Source organism: Triticum aestivum, chromosome 7A (genome assembly GCF_018294505.1).
Source record: "Triticum aestivum cultivar Chinese Spring chromosome 7A, IWGSC CS RefSeq v2.1, whole genome shotgun sequence".
Lineage (NCBI taxonomy): Eukaryota > Viridiplantae > Streptophyta > Magnoliopsida > Poales > Poaceae > Triticum > Triticum aestivum.
This window is the reverse complement of record NC_057812.1, coordinates 66,977,581-66,993,818: the sequence shown is the minus strand read 5'-3', so window position 1 is coordinate 66,993,818 and position 16,238 is coordinate 66,977,581. Positions and strand designations below refer to the sequence as shown.

General features: G+C 51.5%; 1 protein-coding gene and 1 pseudogene across 1 annotated transcript; one reads left to right on the top strand and one right to left on the bottom strand.

Moving 5' to 3' along the window:
* The first annotated feature begins 248 nt into the window (after positions 1-248).
* LOC123154973 (rosmarinate synthase-like) lies at positions 249-7,507 on the top strand (annotated as a pseudogene).
* Positions 7,508-14,245: 6,738 nt separating this feature from the next.
* On the bottom strand, positions 14,246-15,854 carry LOC123152107 (rosmarinate synthase). The gene has a single exon (XM_044571718.1). It carries the CDS (start codon positions 15,729-15,731, stop codon positions 14,334-14,336), a length of 1,398 nt encoding a protein of 465 aa, XP_044427653.1. The 5' UTR covers positions 15,732-15,854; the 3' UTR covers positions 14,246-14,333.
* Positions 15,855-16,238: the final 384 nt, after the last annotated feature.

Genomic DNA, 16,238 nt, shown 5'->3' with positions numbered 1-16,238 from the left:
ATTTTTTTTTCAAAACAACTGAGCTCCATGAAGCTCCAACACCAAACATGTTTTCTAAATATTTTTTATGCCTTACAAAAGGCAAAAATGACGTGTCTAAGTCTCAATCAAGTGATATAGTATTTGAAACGAAAAAAGAAAACTGAAAAGAATTTTGTGTACAAATCTCAATGCAAGATTGAAAAAATATAACATTGATTGGGATATAATGAGACTTAGCCAAACTGAAAAAAAACTTATTGCCTTTATACAAGAGGCCGTTTTCGTTAGTCCAGTAGATGATCAGACTTTGACCAAAATATTAGGGACAAACTTTGACCAAAAGTACAACTTCAGGAGGCTGTCGAGGTTCAAGCTTGTTGTGCAGAGTGGAGTCACCGTTGACGCGGATACAGAGTACTCCTACTCTGAGCTCCGACGATAGGAAGAAAGATCGCCGCACCTGCCACCTCGTCGAGATGCCGCTGGAGCGCTTCGACCTGCTCATCGCGTCGCGGGAGCTGGTCCGGGCCTCCAACCCTCCCCCGGGCTCGCCGGCCGTGCACGCCGCCTCCAACGTCGACCTCGTCCTCGGCCCCTTGCCCATCTACCTCGTCAGCATCTACCCACCTCCGCCGTGCGGCCTGGACCCCGTGCTCGCCACCGTTCGCGCCGTGCTCCCGGCCTACCTCTCCCGCTTCTTCCCCTTCGCCGGCCGCGTCGTGCGCTATTAAACAAATTAGGGTTTAGAACAATGCTCGATACCCTTAGTGGGTACGGCTGTCATATATTTATAAAAGGCAACCGTACAAATACAGGTTATGTTACAACACGTATATCTAATATATACTTAGTCTAACACCCTTCCTCAATCTTAACTATGTCCTAAAACACTCAGGAGGTTAAGATTGCGACGACATCCTTCAAAAGAAGGCAAGGGCAGGGGTTTAGTGAAAATATCAGCAAGCTGATCCTTAGAGGAAACAAATTTAATCTGAAGGAGCTTCTGAGCAACACGTTCCCTCACAAAATGATAGTCAACTTCGATGTGCTTCGTTCGGGCATGAAATACTGAATTGGTTGACAGATACATCACACCGATGTTATCACACCAAAGAACAGATGGCTGAGTTGGGGAGACCTTCAGCTCTCGAAGCAATGACTGTACCCACATGATCTCAGCTGTGGCATTAGCAACGGCTTTGTACTCAGCTTCGGTACTACTCCGAGACACCGTAGCCTGCTTGCGGGCTTGCCAGGCGATCAAGTTAGGTCCAAAGAACACAGCATGTCCCCCCGTGGATCGCCGATCATCCGGACTACCAGCCCAATCTGCATCAGAAAATGCTGAGATCAGTCCAGAACGTGCAGGCTGAAGATGGAGTCCATAGGAACCGGTGTGACGAATATAGCGCAATATACGCTTAACAGCTGACCAGTGAGAATCACGAGGTGCATGAAGATACTGGCACACACGGTTAACTGCAAATGATATGTCTGGCCTAGTAATGAGCAAGTACTGCAGTCCACCCACAACGCTGCGGTACTCAGTGGCATCCTCAGGAGAGAGCAAGTCACCAGCAAGAGCTGTCAGTTAGTCTGTGGCAGACATGTGAGTCATAGCAGTCTTGCACTGCAACATATCTGCATGATGCAGGAGATCCTGAGAGTATGTCTTCCGAGTAAGAGTCAAGCCACCATCAGAATGAAGAACCTCCAGGCCCAGAAAATAATGTAGTCTCCCGAGATCCTTAACAGCAAACTCAGCGCCAAGAGAGGACACAAGCCGATCTGTAGCAGTGGCAGACGAACTGACAAGAATAATGTCATCAACATAGACCAGAATGTACATAGTCACCTTAGGTCGCTAAAGAATAAACAGAGACGTGTCCGCTGTAGAAGGAACAAACCCATGTGCACGAAGAGCAGCACCAAGACGGGCATGCCATGCACGCGCGGCATGCTTCAGACCATAGAGAGCCTTGACAAGGCAACACAAATGATGTGGCTGAGCAGGATCAACAAAACCTGTCGGCTGATGCATGTAAACCTCTTCTTCCAGAACTCCATGAAGGAAGGCATTCTGAACATCAAGCTGTCGAAGTGACCATCCACGAGTAACAGCCAAGGAGAGGAGAACACGAATAGTAGTTGGTTTAATAACAGGACTGAACGTGTCTTCATAATCAATGCCATACCGTTGCTTGAATCCCTTGGCAACCAGGCGTGCCTTGTACCTCTCAATGGAGCCATCAGCATGCTTCTTCACCTTGAATACCCATTTAGAGTCAATGATATTGACACCAGATGGAGGTGGAACGAGACGCCAAGTGTTGTTTTTCCAAAGAGCACAGATCTCCTGCTCCATCGCAGCACGCCAATGCGGAATGCCAAGTGCTTCTCGAAAATGTCGTGGTTCAGTTATAGGATTAGCCTCAGCATGCGCCACACAAGCCGCAAGCCACGCGACGGTGCCATCGATGCGCTTCTTCGGCTGAAAGATGCCACTCTTGCTGCGAGTATGGGGACGCAGGACGACAGGTGGCGGTGGCGATGGAGCTGCCATGACAGAGGGCACGGTCAGGGTCGGCGAAGACAGGTTGGGTGGTGTCGATGAGCCAGGTGACGAGGATGCAGTGGTTGGCGAGTCCGCCGGCCCAGGGGACACCGATGGCGAGTCCGCCGGCCCAGGGGAATCAGGTGCCCTGTCCATTAGCGCCGCTGGCTCAGCCAACCCAGGCGACAGCCGGGCCACCCCAGGCGACAGCGGGGCCGCCAGCCCAGGCGACGGAGAGGCCGCCCGAGACAAGCGCGAGGCCGCCAGCCCAGGCGACGGAGAGGCCGCCCCAGGCATGTGCGAGGCCGCCAGCCCAGGCGACTCGGGAGCCCCGTCGGTTCCACGTGCATGGGACATGCACGCGTGATCGACGTCGGGGACAGTGGGCGTAGCAGCCGGGGCAGTCAATGGAGCAGCAGCCGGCGTAGTAGTGTCCACATCATCATCAAGCAGCTCAAGTCGAGCGCCTCGTCCAGTTCCTGCACCATGGTTAGGCAACAACAAAGGAGAATATGCAGCATCCACAAATTGATCAGGCAAAACTGGAAAAGAGTGCAACTCGGTGATGGGAGTATCGGTGCGTGACATGAGTGTGGAAAACGGGAAGACAGTCTCGTCAAACACAACATCGCGAGAAATGTAAACATGATTCGTCGGAATGTGAAGACGCGTATAACCTTTATGGAGAGGACTGTATCCAAGAAACACACATTGTTTGGACCGATACTCAAGTTTATGCTTATTATATGGACGAAGATGTGGCCAACACGCACAATCGAACACTTTGAGTAGGGAGTAATCAGGAGTTTCATTGAGCAACACTTCCAGCGGAGACTTTATGTGAAGAAGTCATGTGGGAATCCTGTTAATCAAAAAACAGGCAGTAACAAAGGCATCGCTCCAGAACCGAAACGGGACAGAGGCATGCGCAAGAAGTGTTAGACCAGTTTCAACTATGTGACGGTGCTTGCGCTCAGCAGCACCGTTCTGCTGATGTGTATGAGGACAAGACACATGGTGTGAGATGCCAAGCTTCTGAAACAAGGTGTTAAGATTACGATACTCACCACCCCAGTCTGACTGGACATGGATGATTTTGTGCTTAAGCAGTCGCTCAACATGTGCTTGAAATTGCATAAAGACATGAAACACATTAGATTTGCGCTTAATAAGATAAATCCAAGTAAAGCGACTGAAAGCATCGATGAAACTGACATAATAGTTGTGACCACTGACAGAAGTTTGGGCATAGCCCCATACATCGGAAAACACAAGTTCAACAGGAGCCGTGACAATACGACTCGATACAGAAAAAGGCAACTGATGACTTTTGCCTTGTTGACAGGCATCACACACTAGAAACTCCTTATTACTCGACTCAACAGGAAGACGATGACGATGAAGCACATGGCACACAATGGGAGTGGCAGGGTGGCCAAGGCGAGAATGCCACTGCGACGATGACACCCGAACACCACTGAAAACTTGGGAGGCTCGTGGCACATCAAGCGTGTATAAGCCATCACGAGCTCGACCACTAAGAAGAACGTCCCTCGTGTCCCGGTCCTTAATAAAAAAATAAAAAGGGTGAAACTCAACGAACACATTGTTGTCACGAGTTAATTTAGGAACCGAGAGTAAACTACGTGTGACTGAGGGAACACGAAGGACATCAAGCAGACGCAAGGTTTTAGTGGTACGTGAAAGGAGATATGCCTGACCAACATGTGAGATGGGCATACCTGATCCATTTGCAGTGCGAACTTGATCATGGCCGGTGTAGGGCTGGCGAGTGGCCACTTTGTCAAGCTAGCTCGTCAAGTGGTCCGTGGTGCCCGTGTCCATGTACCAGGCAGGATCCACAGAGTATGATGGAGTGAAGCCATGATCCTGTGTAGCGAGGGCAACTTGCTTCTCATTGCACTTCCCATTGTTCCCAATGCCAAGAAAATCTCGTTTGAAGCGACGATGGCAGCGAGACGCCAAGTGTCCCTCAATACCGCAGAGTTGACACTCAACCCCACCGCCACACGCCTCACAGTGGAGCCGCTTGCGGCCAGACGTCGGTGGAGGTGGAGTGGGTGGACGGGGCTGGCTGCCCGAAGATGACGACGCCTTCTGCTTGGCACCGCGAGCACCTCCGCGAAGAGCAGCGTTCGCAGATGGACCCTCCGGGTAGACGCCAACGGAGCGGCGAGCAGCGAGTCGCTGTTCGGTGTTGAGGAGGCGTGCATAGAGATCGCGAGGCGGCATCGGCGTGTCACGTCCGTTGATGTTTTCAACAAGGGAATCATAGTCCTCATCAAGCCCATTGAGAATGAATGAAGTGAACTCCTCGTCACAAAGAGGCCTCCCAATGGATGATAGTGTATCAGCCAGGGTCTTGACCTTGTTGAAGAAGGCCGTGACGGAGAGATCATTTTTCTTGACGTCACCCAGCTGATTACGGATGGCAGAAGACCGAGGCAGCGACTGTGAAGAGAAGTTGGAGTCGAGCATGGCCCATGCATCCCTCGACGTCGCGGCAAAGACCACCATGCCGGTCATGGAGGGAGTGAGCGAGGACTGAATAGCACCCAGAATAGCCATATCCTGAGCGATCCACCGACGATGAGCAGGGTTGGACACCATGACAGAACCACCTGCAGCTGAGGGCACCGGAACCATGGCCGGCGGACAGGGCAGCGTACCATCGACATACCCCTCAAGGTAGTGACTACGCATCAGCGGTAACACCTGAGCGCGCCACGGGAGGTAGTTATCAGCAGAGAGCTTCACCGTCACCAGATGAGCAAAGTGGAACGGTCCTGGTTCGGACACTGATGTGGGAAGCTGCGAGTCATACATCGAAGGGGCACTGTATGGAACCAGCACATCGGCCGACGGAGGCAGCACACGGGAGTGTTGGTGATGACCGTAGGGCTGCACAGAGGGCACGCCGTAGGACTGCAGAGGTGGCGCGGTGTGTGACCCAGGAGCTCCGTAGGGCGCGCCATGCAGTGCCTCACTGGGTACGACGGGCGACATCGCATATAGCGTCGAGGACGGAGCGACGTACGGTGCAGGGTATACCCCGCTGTAGGGCTGCTGGATAGGGGCACCGTAGAGGCCCTGAGCGTCGTATGGGTGCGGAACGGGAGCGCCGTAGGGTTGCTGTGGAGGAGCGCCATAGGGGCCAGAAGCCAGCGGCGCATCGCGGGAATCGCCCGGGGCAGCGCCGTAGAGACCAGTAGCCAGCGGTGCGTCGCGGGATTGGCCTGGGGCAGCGTCGTAGTGCACCGGGGCGAGGATCGGGGCGCCGTAGGAGGGCGCGGGAGACCGAGCCGATGCAGATGGATCGAGTGCGGGAGATCGGGACGGCGCCATCGGGCGCGAGTCCGAGGCCGCCTGCCGAGCCCAGGCGAGCGGTGTGGACGCCATGAAGGGCGAGTCCGTTGCCAGGGTCGAGGGAGGCGGGACGGCAGAGGAGGCCGACGCGGCGGCAGCGGCAGCAAAGGAGGCGGAAGCGCGGCGCGAATCGAACGTGTCATCTGATACCATGTTAAACAAATTAGGGTTTGGAACAATGCTCGATACCTTTGATGGGTACGGCTGTCATATATTTATAAGAGGGAACCGTACAAATACAAGTTATGTTACAACACGTATATCTAATATATACTTAGTCTAACATGCGTCACCCGGACACCAACGTCCCCGAGGTCACCTGCTCCAACGCCGGCGCCGAGCTTGTCGTCGCCGACGCTGCCGGGGTCCGCCTCGCCGCCGTCGACTTTGCGCGCTTCGACGGCTCGCTCGGGATGATCCAGATCCCGTTTGACGCGGGGCTCGCGCTGTCTCTGTAGGTGGTCCGGTTCACGTGCGGGGGGTACTCGTTGACCGTCGGCACCAACCACCTGCTCGCCGACGGTCGGGCGCTCATCGTGCTGCTCAACAGCCTCGCGGAGATGGCCCGCACCGGCGGGGGACTGTCCCGCGGGCCGCTGCTCGACCGGTCGTCCCTGCTCGTCCCGCGGTCGCCGCCGCGGTACAGCTCGTTGCTGGACGCCGAGTTCGATAGGTTCACGCCAGAGACCATGATCAACCCCCTCCTGGCCGCGGCCATGGAGCGGCGCGTGTACCGCATCGACGAGGCCGACCTCGCCGGGCTCCAGAAGGCGGCGTCCCCGGGGGGCGGCCGCCGCACCTCGCGCTTCGTGGCGCTGTGCGCGCACGTCTGGAAGCTCCTGGCGCGGGCCGTCGGCGACTCCGAACCCAACTGTCGCATGGCGTGGATCCTCGAAGGCCGGAGGTGCATCGAGCCGTCGGAGGGCGCGCTGGACATGTACATGGGGAACGTGGTCACCTACACATCCCGCGAGGCGAGCGTGGCGGCCGCCGCGGGCGCGGCCATGGCGTCCGTGATGAGCAGGGACAGGCTCCAGGAGCTGGTGGACTGGGTGGAGGTGAACAAAACGGCGTACAAGGACGGCGGGAAATGGACGGAGGCGGTGAACCTCGGCCTGGGCAGCCCGGCGCTGGTGATCTCCGGGATGCTCCCGTTCGCCATCGACGGGGACCTGGGGTTCCGGAAGCCGAGGATGGTGTCGCCGTGGCTGCGGCACGGTCGGCTGGGCTCGGCGTCGATGATGGCGGTGCCCTGCCCGAGCGGGGACGGGTCGTGGTTCATGGGCGGCACGAGGCTGTGGCCGCGGCTGGTGGAGGTGATCGAGGCCGGCCCGGAGAGCCTGCTGAAGCCGCTGACGGCGGTGAGCCTGGGGTTCGAGGCGCCGCACGGTTCTCGTCTGTGAGCCCGCTATAGATGTTTTGTGTTTGGCATCAACGATGCAGGGAAGATAGCATGCGAAGCTCAACCTCGAAAAACATAGCTTCGAGGTTGTAGCTATGGCGAGCTTGCTTGTAACATCAAAAATAAACTGCACGACATAGCACCCGTAATTATGCTGGTTCTCTTTTGGTTTTACGATGAAATTTGGTAGCCAATATGTATGCATGTTAGGGCAGATACGTGACTGGTTACCGTGGATAACACTCCCTGTATCTTGTATTGTATCTTGCTGATCTATTATAAAAGTTCATCAAAAGTAGGAAGCACTTCATATAATAAAAAGGTACATGAGATTCCGAGATCACCGAACAACCATTACCACCGTCAGAACGAGTCGCCGATGCGCCGCTGTCGCCTCTCGCCTGTCGGAGACGGCTTGACCTTGTCGATGACAGCAAGAAAGTCTTCGTGAACATGCTCCTAAGGACTAGTGCCCAAGAGCCGCAATCATCATTGTTGAACCCTTAAATAGATATGAAGCACCTGACACCAAATCTCGTCACACGACGAAAAATCCTAACCTCACCGCCCCAAGGAAACGGCAAAAATCCACGCCTGAGCTCTATCGACGACGTCCAGTCGGAAGAACTCGACGAGGATCGAAGCCCGAAAAACAAACTCGAAGAACAAGCGCCACCATCAACCATACCGCCATACTTGTGAGGACACAAAAACCCTAACCCGAACTTCTAAATGGGGCGGAGGCACCGAGATTCACCTCCACGCCCCAACTGCTGAAGCGGCAGGCAAAGGGGAGGCGAATCGAAAGGCTCGATGGCGAAGTTACGAGATTGCGATCCGTAATATTGCATACGGTAATAAAGTTGCTACATATTTGAACTGTCACAATCAACAAACAATGCCCCCAAAAAAATTAACTCATTAAATCAAACATGAGAAAAATCACTGGCCAAGAAAATGTGCCTAAGAAGTCCAAAATATGAATCTGGTCCAAGAACTTACCTCTTCTTAATGAAAAGGCAGCGATCCTGCCGGTTGGTCAAAAATTTCCTTGTATGTCTTGAAATAAGCACCCAAGCAATGACATGATAAGTTTGATAAAACTTCAACTTACATAGGCTTTGTTGTCAATGAAGCTGACAAATGTGTCTACTACCACTATGCGGGCATGTGGGGGTGATCTGTTGCTTGTATTTTGATAACATACAAACCTTTGGGACCAGCCTCAGAGTCATTGAGAAGGCTAAAACTTGGTTATCTCAATATTTTGAGATGAAAGATCTTGGGAAAGATGATGTTATCTTATACATCAAATTGCTAAATGAAAACTGGGATTACTCTTGTGCAATCTCATTACATGGGAAACGTGTTGGGTAGATTTGGACATTCCAATTGCAAACCAGTGTCCAACTCCTTATGATCATAGTTTATTGGTTCAAAAGAATCAATAGGGTACTAGAGATCAATTGAGATACTCTCAACTAATTAGCTCGCTTATGTATTTAGCTATGCCACGAGGCCTGACACCTCATTTTCTATTAGCAAACTAAGACATTTTGTTCCAACCCTGCTCTTGAAAGAGTAATGCACTATCTAAAAAGTGGACCATGAGCTATGGGATACACTAGACCGGATATCCAAAAGTGCTTAAAGGATAATAGTGATTCAAATTGAATTTCTAATGTCATGTAAGTCTTGTAAGAAGGCCGTCTTAATGAGGTCAACAATGAAAGCGGAACTCACAACACTGGACACATCTACTGTGAAAAGGGAAATGCAACCTATGCGATAGTCGATCCCGTGAAGGACCTGTGAAAAGAAACATTTGCAAGTGGAGAGGACGTCTAGTGAACTCGTTGCGCTGAATATGCAGTTCTTTCACTGATACTGTAGGACAGGTTGATTATTCTCAATGTATTCTATTTACTTGTGTAAGCAAAGACGCCATCCTACATGGCCGTGTTTAAAGAATACACCTATATGGGCTAGATTGTTGGTCACAGTCAATGAGATTGGGTAATCTGTAGTAATCCACAGAGTAGCCTCAGATGTCGTGTACTGGTAACGACATTCACTGAGTCTTGTTTGCGCAAGATTGAAAATTCAAGGCATGGTTCACTGTTTAGTCGTGGATAAGAGTAGCTGCTTGTCTAGGTAGAGCATGACCTTAATCGATCTTCATTGAACTATTGGTATATCAAATAGCACAATTGGAATATATGCACTCCAATGTGCCTATGAGATCTAGTGGGGGCTTCTTAGATATTATGGGCCTCGTACCACTAAATCTAGTATCTCCATCCAGTTAAAATTCTGAAATCTCAAAAGGGCCCTTTGAATTCCATGGCAAATGTGTATGTTTTAGAACTATACTGTTAGTGGCGTGAAAGAATCACCAATATAAAATGTGACTTGTTCTACTACTCCTTGTAGCATGAGAAAAGAGAGCAATAATGCACACACTCACTCACTTCACGCAACGCCACGCATTTTGTGAATCAAACTAGAGTTCAGGCAGCTTTGCGCCTTGCTGGAAGAACAAAAATTAGGCTAGGCAGAACACACAGAATAGAAAAACAGATTACACACTCTCTAGCCGAGTTCGTAGTGCTGAGCTGCTTCTCCGATGACCTCATCTCAGCGACTGCATGCACAACCATCCGGGAGAGCAGGCCTCCCAAACTACGTTCCATGAGAATCTCCATAAGGTGAGGGGCGATAAGGTTTTTGAGTAGCGTGTCAGCGCGACTACTCACTCAAATTCGTCTACATCCTCGACATCCGTTCGTCTGCATCGACCACTTTCTCTACGGCAGAAGAACACCTCATCTTCACCATCATGGCCGAAGATGCTATTGCATCGGAGTTTCCGGTGCCCTCGTACTCCCTCCGGTCCTTTTTAGTTCGCATATAAGATTTGACTGAAGTCAAGTCTCGTAAAGTTTAATGAATTTTATAGAAAAAAGTACCAACATTCACTAGTAGAAAACAGGGCTTTGGTCACGGGGCAATATTCACATTAGTCCCGGTTCAGTCACGAACCGGGACTAATGTGAGCATTGGTCCCGGTTCGTGCGGCTAAGGCATTAGTCCCGGTTCACCTGAGCCCTTTAGTCCCGGTTTAAGACACGAACCGAGACTAAAGGGTGCGATGCCCTTTAGTCTCGGTTTGGAACAAAGATTAGACCTGTAGTCCCGGTTTGAGACACAAACCGGGACTAAAGGGTGCCCTTTAGTCCCGGTTTGTGTCTCAAACCGGGACTAAAGGTCCCATTTTCAAACTCTACCCCCCGGTGGATCGCTTTTTATGTTTTGAAAAAATCAAAAGAAAATGATAAAAACTTTAAAAAATAAAATCCTTTGAGAGGTAGTTATATTACTACATCTACTAGTTAGAAAAAATTAAAAACTTAAATTTGAACATGTTTTGCAAAAAGTGTAGGGAAAATGTAAAACGGCTATAACTTTTGCATACGATGTCGGAAAAAAACGTATAATATATCAAAAAGTTCAGCACGAAAATCCGCATCCAATGGAGACCGCCTACGGCCTGTTTGCAATTTTGTAGAATCCTTAAATTCTAAAAGGGAAAAAAGTTATACTCAAATTGAAGTTTTTTTTGAATTTTTGTTAAATCTGGTCAAACTATGGTCAAACTACTTATTCAAAAAGTATTAGTGTTACTAAATAATGATTCAAGAATATTAGTGTTACTAAATAATTATTTCAGTTTTTTTGAATTTTGGTCAACTTTAGTCAAACAATGGTCAAACTACTTATTCAAGAAATATTAGTGTTACTAAATAATTATTGATTTTTAGAACAATAGTTTCAAACTCAAACAGTGAAATGTGTGACTTCATGCTCAAGCTAAATTCCTGAGGGTTAATAGGATTGACATCTTACTATTGTCAGAAAAACAACAAGTGCAGATTTGGAAACGAGGGAGAATAGAACCCGAAAGTTAAGCGTGCTCAGGCTGGAGTAGTGAGAGGATGGGTGACCGTTCGGGAAGTTACGTGGAGGGCCTAACCGAGACTTTCTACTAGTGATTCACAATCTGAAATCAATACCAATAGATATGTCATGATTCAAAGTTTTATATTGTGTAATTTTAGCATGGCAAATGTTGATATTTTTTCATATAAATACGGTCAAACTTTGTGAAGTTTGACTTCAGAGAATTCTAATATACAGAGTAAAAAGGACCGGAGGGAGTATGTCCTAAATCTTTCTTTATTGACATGTGCATTTGGTTCATATACATGGTATGTGCTAGATCTTTCTAGTATGTACGTATGTCCTATGCGATTTGTCATGTCAATAATCTTGTGATGGTGATAATCTGGATTAAGGTTAATGAAAAATGTCTAATTTCCCAACGAAGATCTATCTGTAACTTGGACAATTGTCGGTTCATAGACATCTGCCTTTGTACTGATATTGTGAATTTTACAAGCATACGTACAATACTGGTCTGCAGCTAATGATTCCATGCTGTTTGAATTCTAGAGCTCGTTCCTCGGTTCAGCGACATCTACTGCCTACATTTCAATGAATAAGACGAGCACGCATTTTAAATTAAACTTTTTTGACCATAAATAAAATGGATGGAATGCAGACAAATAGTTGGGATGCAGATTGAGTTTTCCTTCTGATTCACCAGTGACCAGTGAAATGCAATATCTGGCATCCTAGCTTGTCTCAACTGTGATTAGTTTGATGGATTCAGCTGAGATTAATTTGTTCGTCCCTAGAGTATTTTATAGTTTTAGAGCAGTTTTAAGGTGAGTTTGCAAGAGCAGTGTAACGCGAAAACATTTCCTCCTTCGCTATTCAGTCATATGCATCATTGCCGCTTAGAGCATCTCCAACAGAGGCGCTAAAAGTAGCCCGCGCCGAAAAAACGTCAATTTAGCACGTGGAGCATCTCCGACAGACGTTGCAAAAGCCAACACGTTGTAAAATCCATCCAACGCGCTGGGAATTTCTGCATCACACGCAGGATATTTGGTGCGCGGCGTACAGCGCGCTGGACAATTTAAAGCGCGAAGACGAACTGCTCCGCTTCCTCTGCTCGTCCCGCCTCGAGCTCACCGCTGCAGGGGCTGCAGCGCGCCGCCGCCGGCCGCGGCCACTCCTATGCGTTCTCGTCTCTGCTCGTCCTAGCACGGGACGGAGCCGACGCTGCCCTTCTACTCGCCGGCTGCAGCTCGCCGCCTCGAGTTCGCTGGCCGGGAGCGCGTGCCGGCCGGGAGCCGCCGTTGCCCTTCTGCTAGCTTGCTCCAACGATTAAGGGAAGCTAGCTAGCTCGCATTTGCGATTCACATCAAGCTAGCTCGCGTGCGGTGCCCGGCGGAAGATGATTTGCAAGGTCAGCAAACTAGCTTGCTCCAACTATTGGGGATCCAATTGCGTTTTCGTTTTGATCAGATGGACTTATTTGTAAATGTTAAGGGACCTGTTTGTTGTAGATATATTTGTGGCGCTTTATTTTTTTAGTGCGTCTGCTGGACTGCTGCGCGCTGTCCGTTACGCGCTATATTTTTATGCCTCTGCTGGACTGAATCGGCCACGGCGCGCTAAAATTACTAAAATGATGTTGTAAAATTATTTTAGTGTGCCGTTTTTTTGGCTTCTGTTGAAGATGCTCTTACATGTGTACTCACACTGCATTGATCTGAAGCTAATGATTCTACCCTGTGTGAATTTTAGAGCTCCTGCAGCCAACTCGATCTGTTCAGCGATAGCGAATTGGTTTATCGTAGATTGGTTTCAGTGTCACTTCCAGTTCATCTTTCAATAACAATCAGATCAGTATGCATTGGGAGCAATTCGAAGTTACAAATATCGTCTGCCTAATGGAAAAACCAACCAACAACTTCAGTTGTTTATACTGTATATTCAGAAGACTTGCAGAGAATCTGCTTGCTCGGAAGAACATATTTCCGAACGAAAAGTCTAACTTTCCCAATTCGCCCACACGTCTGGATCGTTGTCCAATGCCTTTTGCACGAATTTTAATACGAAAAGGTTGATTTTTTGTGCCACGTAGGATAGGATCGGTGTGTGGGCGTTGAAAAGTTTACCCACATGCCCGCACCACGCTGTTTACCAGCTGTGTTGTGTGGGCGAACTAGTTTCTGCTCACACAGCCACCATCTAGGTCATGTGCGTGTGGGCGAACTGCTTTTCGCCACACGACACTCCTATGTTATGGACGGCAACTGCAGTTACGCGAGCGTGGCAACTCGGTACACACATGGCAACTGCGATTCTCTGCTACACGGCAACTGCAGTTACGTGAACGTGGCAACTCGGTACACACACATGGCAACTGTGATTCTTTGCTACACGGCAACTGCAGTTGCGCATACGTGACAACCAGATAAACACACATGGTAACTGTGATTAACAATACATGTCAACTATGATTGGACCACACGTGGCAACTAAGTAAACAAACATGGCAACTACTGTTTTGACCATATATGACAAGTAGTTAATCACACACGGCAACTACGGTTTGATTACACGCGGCAACTACCATAAATTAGACATGGCAACTATAATTAACCAAAAAACAGATATAGTTGCCATACTTTTACAACTACACTTGTCATCCCGGATAACTACATCTGCCAACCAGGATGGCAACTAAATAGTCATCCCGCAGGGTACCTAACGTAGCTGCGTCAGGACGTGTGGGCATTTTTTCTTCGTGCCACACGCACGAGGTGAAGATGAGTAGTATTTGTTGGGCGTGTGGCACGAAGTAGCCACGCCCACACGTGTGGGCAATTTCAATGTCCGACCACATACAACCCGTGTGGGCTGCCTCTTACTCACACCACACACGGTGTGTGGGCGCATGTCATATATGTCATACGTATGGCAGTTAGCGGCGTCCTTTCCGAATCTCAAAGAGAAATCATTATAGTATTATGAATGATCTCGACAGGTTACACAATTTCTAGATAGAGAACCACAGCACTGCTCGCCACGAGCTCACAAACGAGAGCCGTGGGGCGCCTCGAACCCCAGGCTCGCCGCGGTCACCGGCTTCAGCAGGCTCTCTGGGCCGGCCTCGATCACCTCCACCAGCCGCGGCCACAGCCGTGTGCCGCCGACGAACCACGACCCGTCCCCGCCCGGGCAGGGCACGACCGTCACCGACGCCGACCCCAGCCGGCCGTGCCGCAGCCACGGCAGGACCAGCCTCGGCTTCCCGAACCCCAGGTCCCCGTCGATGGCGAACGGGAGCAGCCCCGAGATCACCAGCGCCGGGCTGCCCAGGCCGAGGTTCACCGCCTCCGTCCACTTCCCGCCGTCCTTGTACGCCGTTTTGTTCACCTCCACCCAGTCCACCAGCTCCTGGAACCTCTCCCTGGTCATCACCGAAGCCATGGCCGCGCGCGCGGCGGCCGCCACCTCGTGCAGCGGCGCGCGCAGCAGCCCTGCCACGCTCGCCTCGCGGGACGTGTAGGTGACCACGTTCCCCATGTACATGTCCAGCGCGCCCGCCGACGGCTCCACGCGCTTCCGCCCGTCGACGATCCACGCCATCCGGCAGTTGGGGTCGGACTCGCCCACCGCACGGGCCAGGAGCTTCCAGACGTGCGCGCACAGCGCCACGAAGCGCGAGGTGCGGCGGCCATCGCCGGACGACGCCGCGATCTGGAGCCCGGCGAGGTCGGCCGCGTCGATGCGGTACAGGCGCCGCTCCATGGCCGCGGCCAGGAGGGGATTGACCATGGTCGCCGGCGTGAACCTCGCGAACTCCGCGTCCAGCGACGGGCGGTACACCGGCGGCGACCGCGGGGCGAGCAGGGAGGACCGGTCGAGCAGCGGACCACGGGAGAGGCCCCCGCCGCCGGCGCGGACCATCTCCGCGAGGCTATTGAGCAGCACGACGAACGCGCGGCCGTCGGCGAGGAGGTGGTTGGTGGCGACGGTGAGCGCGAACCCCCCGCACGCGAACCGGACCAGCTGCAGCGACAGCGCGAGCCCCGCGTCGAACGGGATCTGGATCATGCCCAGGGACCGGTCGACGCGCGCGAAGTCGACGGCGGCGAGGGGGGGCCCGGCGGCGTCGGCGACGACGAGCTCGGCGCCGGCGTTGTCGCAGGCGACCTCGGGGACGTTGGTGCCCGGGCGGCGCACGACGCGGCCGGCGAAGGGGAAGAAGCGGGAGAGGTAGGCCGGGAGCGCGGCCCGGACGGCGGCGAGGACGGGGCCCAGGCCGCGCGGCGGAGGCGGGTAGATGCAGACGAGGTAGATGGGGAAGGGGCCGAGGAGGAGGTCGAGGTTGGAGACGGCGTGCACGGCCGGGAAGCCCGGGGGAGGGTCGGAGGCCTGGACCAGCTCCCGGGACGAGATCTGCAGGTCGAAGCGCTCCAGCGGCATCTCGCCGGCGGGTGGGGCCGAGCGCGCGCCGGGCGGCCGGCAGCAGGAGCGGCGATATCTCTGCTTATCGTCGGACAGAGCACTCTGCGTCTGCGTCAGCGGTGACTACACTCTGCATAAAGAAGTCTTTGGTAGCTAAGCGTGATCTTGGAGTGTAATCTACTCGATATTTTTCTTTAAAAAATAGTGATCTAAACTCTCTTATATTTTTTCTTTTTCTTTTTTCAGAAAAACTGGCATTTTCATTTTTTTTAGACATTCTCGCCGGGCTTTATTTAGATTGTCGAAACAGTTACAGGAAGGAAGTTCAACTCCTTGGGCAAGCCAACCTCCGAGCAAAAGTGCATGCCTAGCGAGATTGTGAGCCTCGAAATTCGAGCTCCTAAACTCGTGGACAAAATTACAAGCAGTAAAGGCATTTTCATTGATGATGACTAGGGCATGTTGTCTGCAATGTGGAAGACGGATCGGCTCATATGGGACACAAGGCACCGCCGCCTTCCGTGG

Coding starts and splice junctions, on each gene's coding strand:
- LOC123152107 (XM_044571718.1), bottom strand. CDS start 15,731: ATGCCGCTGGAGCGCTTCGACCTGCAGATCTCGTCCCGGGAGCTGGTC.